Below are 9,517 nucleotides of genomic sequence, written 5' to 3' on the forward strand. Positions count from 1 at the left end.
CTTATACCCATTTTCCAGAGGAGGAAACGGGCTCGGTGAAGCAGAGTCTGCACAGCGCGGCTCGGAGCAGCAGCGCAGGGCTGAGGCGTGGCCTTGCCAACCCCTTGGTGATGTCAGGGGAGAGGAGGGCACGCCCACCAACGCTGGAGCCTCTGCCCTCAGTCTGCCTGGGGTTTCGGTCTCAAGTCAAGGATTTTCTGAGACCACTCAGGGGCAGGGTCTTGGGTGTTAGCATCAGGGAAGGATCACAGTGGGAGGGGGACACTGTGCCTTGTCCCCAGACATGGGAGGAGGGTGAGGGTGGAGTGGGTGGGCAGGCGCCCTGGCCGTGCTCCTAGCAGAGTGACAGCTCCCCTGGGAGATGCCGAGGCACAGGCTTTGGGCCAACCCTGAGACAGAGAATGCACTTGTAGTAGCCCTGCCTCTTGGACAAATGAGTGACTGCCTCACGACCTGTCAGTCTCTGAGTCGGCGAGCCAGGCCTCCGGCAATGGGCTGGGGTTTCCCCGCTGGCCACACTGGGTCAGAGAAGGTGATGTCTGTGTGTGCCATGAGGCCCTCCCAGCTTTCAGAGGCTGCCATCACAGTCCTCTGTTAGGATGTGGCTTTTGGTCTCGGAATTGCCAGAGAGCTCTTGGCTGGTTCCACAAGCCCCACTCTGACTCTGGTGGTTCAGCCCCTGGAACCCCAGCATGGGGGGTGTGATATGTACGGGGCCCTGGGCTATTGACCAGAGCCCTGGTGGCTAGCCACCCCCAAGGTCTGTGGCCTGTTCCCCAATTCCCAACCACATAGCTATGTGGGCTCACTCATCAACTTATTCACTCATTCAACAGACATCTGTGGAATTAGGTGCCAGGCTGGCTCTGTTACAGGCAGTGGGAATAACATGATGAGCAAGGCAGGGTTTCTATCCTCGTAGAGTTTATTGAGGGGTGGGGATGGGGGCAGTAAACAGGCCGATAAGAAAGTACCTGGGATTGATAAGTAGTGGGGGAGGGGAGCCTTCATTTAGGTTGTTGGCATTTCAACTGAAACCTGAATGACTGGAGGAGGCTACCCTGGAAAAATCTGGGGGGGGGGGGTGGGGGAATAAGCAGCCAGTGCAAAGGCCCTGAGGCAGGAAGAAGCAAGATGTGGAGGGATGAAGAGGGGAGGAGGCAGGCAGGACCAGGTCGGTCGGCGGGGGTGGTTTTATTCTAAGAGCAACAGGGTTCTAAGGAGGGGAGTGACAAGATCTGATTTAAGATTTTAAAAGTCATTCTGGATGCTCTGTGGAAAATGGGTTGAAAGCAGGGAGCACAGTTGGAAGCCAGTAAAGTTGTGCAAGTGAGAGCGATGGGGGTAGTAGGAATAGGAAGAAGTGGGTGCTTTTGTATGTTTTGGAGGTTGAGGCATCTGCACTTGTGACTGGATGGAGCGCTGAGAACCAAGGGGACAGGCATGGTTCAGGGGAAATGGGTATGTTAAGTCTGAGGCTGCCAGCCATGGAACGGGAGGGTCGGGGAGTGTGTGGGCTGCATGAGCCTGGAGCTCAGGGCAGATGTATTTGGGGAGCATCAGCATCCAGGTGGGAGCCATGGGGCTGGATGAAATTACCCAAGAGGAGCTCAGGTGCAGCAGAAAGGGGATCCCAGGACTGAACCGGGTGCAGCATCCCTTAGAGCGGGGTTTCTCAATCTCAGCTCTCTTAGTGCGTTGTGCCCATAATCCTTTGTTGTGGGGGGCTGTCCTGTTCATCCTAAGACCCCTAACAGCATCACTGGCCACTACCTACTAGATGCCAGTAGCACCCCCCTTCCTCCTGCTGTGACAGTCAAAAATGTCTCCAGATATTGCCAAATGTTCCTTGGAGGGAGGGGGCAAAAACCACTCTGGGGATCACCGATTCCGAGTTTGGGAGAAGAAAAGGTGCTGAAAAGGAGTGGCAGCGAGGAGGGGGCAGGACTGCAGCGTGTTCCAAGGGAAGGGAGCTGTCCACTGGATAAGTGTTGCTGAGAAACTGAGTCAGGAGGACACAGAAATGAGCCTGGCACTTGGAGATGTGGAGTCATGAGTGACCCACCAGACGGCCCAGCGAGGGCTGCTGAGGCAAACGGTGGAGGAGATGGCAGCTGCAGTGGTGGGGTGGGGTGGCGGCGGTGGTGGTGGGGGAGGGGAGACAACAACCATAGAGGGCTTCTTAAGAGCGGGCTGGCCTGTGTGGTGGAGGAGTGACAGCCAGGGAGGGGATAACAGAGGGAGCAGAGTCCCGGGGGATGTGAGAGGGTCTGGGGCCCACTGGAGGGCTTGGCTACGAGCGAGCGGAGTCGGAGCTCAGGTGCAGGTGTGTGGGGGCTGAGTTCCTCCAGTCGGCCTCCATTTTCTCCTGTGTAGGTAAAGTCATAGGTGGGGCGGGGGAGAATGTGAGGGGTTCGGATCCTGGAGTGGGAAGGAGCCGCTAGGGACGTATGGAGCTTTGTGGTCATGAATTTAAAGTGCGGCCAGTCGATGCAGACAGTGCTCTGCTCCGGAAAAAGCAGCCGCCTGTCAAAGGCAGGTGGATGATTTAGGTTTGACCAGGGTTGGGGTTTTGACCAGGAGGGGGAGAGGACGACCGACTTATGTTGTAGAGGGCACGGCTCAGGGGTCTGGGGAGGTGGGGTCATATGGGGTGGCCTGGGGACAAGGGTCCCAGGGACTTGAATGGCTGGGGCTTCAGGGGAAAGCCTGGGTGTGGCGCCAGGTGAGGAGCACCCCGGTGGGCCCTCTGGGGCGGGAGGGCAGCGCCAGGAGCCTCTGCAGCCCTGGTCCAGGAGGACCTGGGGCCAGTCTCAGCCCTCAGCTCTGCAGAAGTGGTTCCAGGGCTTTCAACTGAGGTGGCACATCTCTTGCTGTGCTCTCACAGCCAGGGACGGGACAACTGTCTCCCCTTCCTTTGAAAAAGATGCTACTAGGTCACCTTTCCCCCATGGCCCCTCTTTCCAAGGACATCCTTCAGGGGTGCCTTCATTCGGGCACTACCTGTCTGAGAAAGGCTCACGGCTGTCATCCACTACTACCTGCTGCCACTACCCCTCACCATTCAACAATCTTGGCCAGGTGTTGGGGAGAGAGAAGGGATGTCTGCTCTGGCGGAAACCCCTCGGACGCCGTCTTAGTACAGTGCTCCCAGCGTGAAAGTGGTGCTGTGCGCACGGAGTCAGGGACCCTGGAGAACAGAGCACCTCCCTCTGCCTGAGAGTGGTGGTGGCAGGTGAGTGGACCTTGAAAGAGAGCAGGGGCCCACCAAGCACAGAAGGAACGGTCAGGAGGGGGTTTCTGGCAGAGCACACTGCCCCTGGAAAGGGCTGGGGGACATGTGGGAGCTCAGGGCCTGTCTAGGGACCAATATTAGCCTGGTGGGGCCGGGAAGGCGGGTCAGGGCCTGTCCCGTCCACCCCTCCCCCACCCGTGGCTGGGAAGGATCCGGGCAGCTCCTGCTGCTGGCTGGTTGTGGGTCTGGGACTGAACTCTGCCAGCGGTGGTGGACAGGATGACAACGGAAGCTGAGATCTCGTCGGGGAAGAGCTGAAGAAGCCCTGCTGTGGCCATGGCTCTGATCCATGCAGGGCTGCGTGGAGCAGGCAGCTCCGGAAGGTGTGTGTGACAGCAACGGAGAGCTGCAGAGAGGAGTGGGAATTGAGTTATGTAACGGCCCCACTGCCCCGAGGGCCAGAGGCATGTCTGTGGGGGGGGGGGGGGGGCTGGGAGGCGACAGAGGCAACAGAGCCTGGGCAGTGGCTCAGGAGTGCCTGTAGATTCTCCCTGGTTGTCCCCACCGGGACTGGTGCCCAGCAGGGCCTGGCACTGGGTGGACCCAGATCTGCCCCTTCGAGGAAGGCCCGGGTGAGAATCCCCCAGCGGGGACTCACAAGGTTGGGGGGATGGGGCAGGGAGGGAGTATGAGCAGCCCTGGCCTCGGTTCCTGCAGAGTCCTAGAGGCCTGGACTTCCTTTTAAGTTTCCCTTTTAAGGAAACCAGGCCAGGAGACAAAAGGCCAATGCTGCCTGCAGTGTCTGGGGAGATCCCCGCTGGTCCCCCAGCCTGAGTTTGGTTGGAGAGGGTGAAACCGTGGGCCTTCCCAGTGCCCGTTCGGGCTGCCAGGGCGCTCAGACTCTGAGGCCCCTGGGACAGGGAGTCACGGGGACGGGCAGGTAGTTGCTTAAGTGGCTGGTTCCTGGGCTCCGGTGGCCACCCCTCTGATCTTCCTCAGGGAAGGGGCTACTGAGACCTCTCCATCCTTGGCAACTGCGGACCCAGGCCCTGCCCAGCCCAGCCCGGCCCAGCTCAGGGAGTGGGAAGGATGCATCCATAAAACCTGACTCTGGAGGGGGCAAGAGAGGCTGGCTGCTGTCTCCGAATCTGACCTAGACAGCACCCACCCCATCAGGCTGTGGGCACTCGCACCTAACAGAGGAGCTGGGTAGGCTGGCAGGAGGCAGGGACAGCCTGGGATCAAGGAGGACCCCCTACTCCCGGGCCACATGGCTGGGGGGTCGTCTGGGGTACCACCATCTGAGCCTGGGTAGGGGTGAGACATTGTGGGCACAGAGAGCTCACCCTCCCTAGTCCCATAAAGATGGAGCGGGCAGGACTGAAGGTCCAGTGGGCATGCTTGGAGGAGCCCTACTGTCACAGGTGGATTGATGTCTATTTATACAGTGGATGCCACGCAGAGCTGTGGGTTAGAAACATGAGGCCTGGCTATAGGCTCGGGTTATAGCACTAGGAACTCTGGGAGCTGAGGAAAAACGCACCCTTGAGGTTGCCCGGGCTGGCACTGGTGGCAGTGGCCACAGGGAGAGTGGGTAGGGCAAGGGTGCCCGAGGGAGAGCCTTGCTCCATAGCTCTTTGAGGCCAGATGGGGGTGGGGCGGGGGTTGCTTAATCAGAAATTCCTTCTTTCCCCAACTCCTCTTTGCGCCGCCACTCCAAGAGGGGTGTGCAGTGTGAATGTGGAAGAGTCAGCACGACTAGCGCAGGGATTCGGGGTCACTAGACAGGCACAGGGAAGCTTCTCCCTTCATAGCTGTCCCTGAGACCTACTCTTTCTCTGAGCTGTATCAAAAAGACCCCACCCTTGGCCCCCACAATTCCCCTTGCTCTGCGCCAAGGACATCCTCTTCCTATTGGTCAAGAGGTCGAAGTTTGCCAAGCGTCGTCCACCCCCAACAAAACCTTGCCTGAGACTCCGTTGTCGCTGAGATTTGAGTCCAAGCCGGTTTTCCTCTTACCTTTGCCTTTAATGGAGGAAACTGAGGCAGCTGCAGGAGAACAGGAAAGCTGAAGTCATAAATCGCTGAGCGCTCGCTTGCCCCACCGGGCTTGGGAATCTTTTTGGTGCCCGCAAGAGGCGGCGGGCACGCGGGTCTCCCGGCCAGCCGCAGGCCATCTGGGCGGCGGCAGGGGGCGCTCGCAAACCTGGCCTCGCGCGCCTCCTGGGGCTCCGCAGGCCCGACGGAATCTAGTCGGGGCGGGAAAGCATTTGAGGAAGGGGTTAGGGGCGGTCTCCCCGCTTCCCCCACCCCCTCCGCTCGGCTTCTTCCTCCTCCGGCGCCGGGTAGGTGGTGTATGGTTTATTACGCTCCGGCGCCCCCGGACGCCCACCCTCTCCTTGGGGCTTTTGGGCAGTGGGAGGAGAGATCGGCTCGCGCCCACCATCCTAGCCCCGGGTGCTCGGACTCAGCCCCTAAGTCCGCAGGAAAAAGATCCCGCCTTGGTGCCCGCTGACGCGCCAGCGCCGCGTCTCAGCTCCCCGCGTGCACCGACCCTTCCAGTTCTGCAAGCATCCTTCCCAGAGTCCCAAAGACCCAGCACGCCGGGCCCCTGTGACCTCCTGCAGCGCGGAGGCGCGAGGCAAAGGGGTTGGGGCGTCAGGGCGGCAGCCGGGGGCGCGGGGAGGTTGCTGCCCGCCCGTCCTCCGGTGAGGAGCACCTTCCACCCACCCTTAGTCCGCTCGCCCTCCCGCCCCGCCTCCCTCCCCACCTCCTGCTCCCGCCTCCAGTCTCCTCCCTCCTCCAGCCGCGCTCGCTCTCCTCTCGACTCCCCTGCCGCGGCGGGCTGCCTGCAGGCGCGGCTCCAGGCTCGAGCGAGCAAGCGAGCGGGCTCCTCGGCCTCCGCGCCTCCTCCGACAGCCGGCGGCGCGGCCCCCGCCCGGCCCGCCGGGCCCTGCGCCCCAGCGTACGTCCAGCAGCCTCGTTGCGGGAGGGCGCAACTTTCCCCCCGTCCTGGGCTGGGCGGAGACGGCAGCGGGACAACTTGGAAAACTTCTCTGGGGCGGGCTGCAGGGACGCCGGGCTCTGGTGGAACAGGATGTAGGAGGGCAGCGGCTGGCCCCGGGCGTCCCCCAACCTTCTAACCGCCTTTCGGCCTGGCCATGGGGCTCCAGCGCCTTCAGCGCCGCCAGGGGGGTGACCCCCTTGTCTAGCCGAGCTGGGTGGGACAGGGCTGTCGCGGGCTGTGCACGCGCTGGGCGAGCAGCGCCCCTTCTGGCCGCGTCCGATCCCGCCATGGACCACCAGGAGCCCTACTCCGTGCAGGCCACTGCAGCCATTGCGGCGGTCATCACCTTCCTCATCCTCTTCACCATCTTTGGCAACGCGCTGGTCATCCTGGCTGTGTTGACGAGCCGCTCGCTGCGCGCCCCGCAGAACCTGTTCCTGGTGTCGCTGGCCGCTGCCGACATCCTGGTGGCCACGCTCATCATCCCTTTCTCGTTGGCCAATGAGCTGCTGGGCTACTGGTACTTCCGGCGCACGTGGTGTGAGGTGTACCTGGCGCTCGACGTGCTCTTCTGTACGTCTTCCATCGTGCACCTGTGCGCCATCAGCCTGGACCGCTACTGGGCCGTGACGCGCGCGCTGGAGTACAACACCAAGCGCACCCCGCGCCGCATCAAGTGCATCATCCTCACCGTGTGGCTCATCGCAGCTGTCATCTCGCTGCCGCCCCTTATCTACAAGGGGGACCAGGGCCCCCAGCCGCGCGGGCGGCCGCAGTGCAAGCTCAACCAAGAGGCCTGGTATATCCTGGCCTCCAGCATCGGATCCTTCTTTGCACCCTGCCTCATCATGATCCTTGTCTACCTGCGCATCTACCTGATTGCTAAACGCAGCCACCTCAGAGGTCCCAGGGCCAAGGGAGGCCCTGGGGGAGGTGGGTCTAAGCAGCCCCACCCAGTCCCTGCAGGAGCTTCAGCCTCAGCCAAACTGCCCACTGTGGCCTCTTGTCTGGCTGCTGCCGGAGAGGCCAATGGACACTCCGAGCCCACTGGGGAGAAGGAGGCAGAGACCCCTGAAGATTCTGGGACCCCTGCCTTGCCCCCCAGCTGGCCTGCCCTTCCTAGTTCAGGCCAGGATCAGAAGGAAGGAGTTTGTGGGGCATCTCTGGAGGAGGAAGCTGAAGAGGAGGAGGAAGAGGAGGAGGAGGAGGAGGAGGGGGAGGAAGAGTGTGAGCCTCAGGCGTTGCCAGCATCTCCTGCCTCAGCTTGCAGCCCACCCCTGCAGCAGCCACAGGGCTCCCGGGTGCTGGCGACCCTACGTGGCCAGGTGCTCCTGGGCAGGGGTGTGGCCACTGCAGGTGCGCAGTGGTGGCGGCGGCGGGCACAGCTGACTCGGGAGAAGCGGTTCACCTTCGTGCTGGCCGTGGTCATTGGCGTCTTCGTGCTCTGCTGGTTCCCCTTCTTCTTCAGCTACAGCCTGGGTGCCATCTGCCCCCAGCACTGCAAGGTGCCCCACGGCCTCTTCCAGTTCTTTTTCTGGATCGGCTACTGCAACAGCTCGCTGAACCCCGTCATCTACACCATCTTCAACCAGGACTTTCGCCGTGCCTTCCGAAGGATCCTTTGCCGCCAGTGGACCCAGACGGCATGGTGAGCCGCCTGCCCATGAGGGGTTGGTGCCAAGTGGCACCAGGGCTGCCCTGCTTCTTGCCATGTGTTATGTGGCCACCTTCCTGTGGCTTTCTGGTCCCTGCTCAGGTCCTACAGGCCTCATCGTGGGAGCCCACTAAGATGGGCAGGGGCAGGGATGCTGTTCACAGGGGTCCATTTGAAGCCTCCCTTTGCTGGCTCAGCTGTGGGGCAATGTCTTCTCCACCCCTTGCCTGAGCACGGGCAGATGGATAAGGCTTAGGCCTTCCTGAATATAGCCGAGGCCAGGCTAGGATAGAGCACCTCTCTCCCGGAACCCCAGACCTCGGCAAGCCGATGGATGGGCTTCCCTTCCTCAAGGACCCTGTGTTCTTGGCAGGTTGCTTGCTTGTGGTGTTTTTGTTTCTTTCTCATCTTCCCCATGTTGAGCAGGAAGCCAGACTTCCACTTTTCCCAGGAGGGCCTGCTGCTGAGGAGGAGGCAGAAATGACGACTGTGCATCCACGTTGGGCACCCATGGTCCTCGTCAGGCGCTGGGTGGGGATTTATGGGCTGGAACTGTCTCTGGGCCCTTCTGTCCCCTTCCTCTTGCTTTTGGATCTGTAGCTCTGTTAGAGGCCAGAGCTGTGGATCGTTTTCCTCACCTGGCGCCCCTCTGGGAAGCGGATGGGCACGTAGGTGCCTCAGTGGGGTGGTCTGGAGGCCTGGCCTCTGCCTCCACAGGAGATCCCTGATCGCTGGCATTCACCCCCTGCGAAAACCGGGGCGACAATAGCTTGCCGCCTACTTGCCGCGGGGAGATGAAAGTCTTTGCAGAAAGCTTTGGGCTCCATGGGGGAATGCACTAGAGAACCAGAAAATGTGATTATTTGGTGATATAAAAATCCCCTTTCTCTGTGTTTACCACCACCTCTCTTCCTGTAGACTTTTGTTCTGTGCCTGGGGTGTGTGAATTCCTACCCCAAACTGGAAGTGGGGAGTGGCAGACAGAACCACTATTTCAGTTAACGGATTTCTTTGAGAATGTGTTCTTGTGCCTGTAAAGGTTTGAGTTATTATGCTGCATGACAATTTCTTGACATTTCACCTGCAACACCAAGAGGGTTTTCAGTAGCTTGGGCCCCCCAGTGGGGGATGTCTTTTGTCATCAAGCAGGCAAATTGTTTCCCCAAGATAGCTAAAAATACCTACACCCTGAGAACAGTCTGAGATGAGAGCCTGTGGCAGGTGACAGAGCCCCAGGTAGGGTGCTGGGGCTGGAGCAGGTGAGCAAGGGCCCTGTGGCTTCCTGGGGGAGCCTCCCACCGGAGCACCCTGGTGGGTCTCCAAATCCCAGATGGGTCCTTGTGATGCATGACTGATCCCACCCTGGTGGGTGCCAGTTGCCCAGCCATGTTGTTCCACCCTACCGATGGGCTCCGGGGGCTTCTCCCTCCTGGTACTCTCTCGTACCCCAGATCCTGGCACCCAGAACAATTGGGAGCATATGAAGGATGTTTCCCCATCTCCATGGGAGTGCCTCACTGAAGCATTAAGCCAGTGGGCATCTTAGCTTGGGGGTGGGCTGAGCGGCACAGGCACTGTTGGTGCTCTGATGGACCTGGCCAGATTTGGAGGGGTGCTAAGA

General features: G+C 60.7%; 1 protein-coding gene and 1 long non-coding RNA gene across 2 annotated transcripts; one reads left to right on the forward strand and one right to left on the reverse strand.

The window, feature by feature from the left end:
- Nucleotides 1-907: 907 nt before the first annotated feature.
- LOC106781674 (uncharacterized) lies at nucleotides 908-6,015 on the reverse strand. The gene is made up of 3 exons (XR_011426287.1): nucleotides 5,790-6,015; nucleotides 5,255-5,484; nucleotides 908-3,641 (listed from the first exon to the last, which is right to left on the reverse strand). It is a non-coding gene; the product is annotated as an uncharacterized lncRNA (long non-coding RNA).
- Nucleotides 6,016-6,529: 514 nt separating this feature from the next.
- On the forward strand, nucleotides 6,530-7,894 carry ADRA2B (adrenoceptor alpha 2B). Its single transcript, NM_001164012.1, has one exon. It carries the CDS (start codon nucleotides 6,530-6,532, stop codon nucleotides 7,892-7,894), a length of 1,365 nt encoding a protein of 454 aa, NP_001157484.1.
- Nucleotides 7,895-9,517: the final 1,623 nt, after the last annotated feature.

The sequence above is a fragment of the Equus caballus genome, chromosome 15 (genome assembly GCF_041296265.1).
Source record: "Equus caballus isolate H_3958 breed thoroughbred chromosome 15, TB-T2T, whole genome shotgun sequence".
Classification (NCBI taxonomy): domain Eukaryota; kingdom Metazoa; phylum Chordata; class Mammalia; order Perissodactyla; family Equidae; genus Equus; species Equus caballus.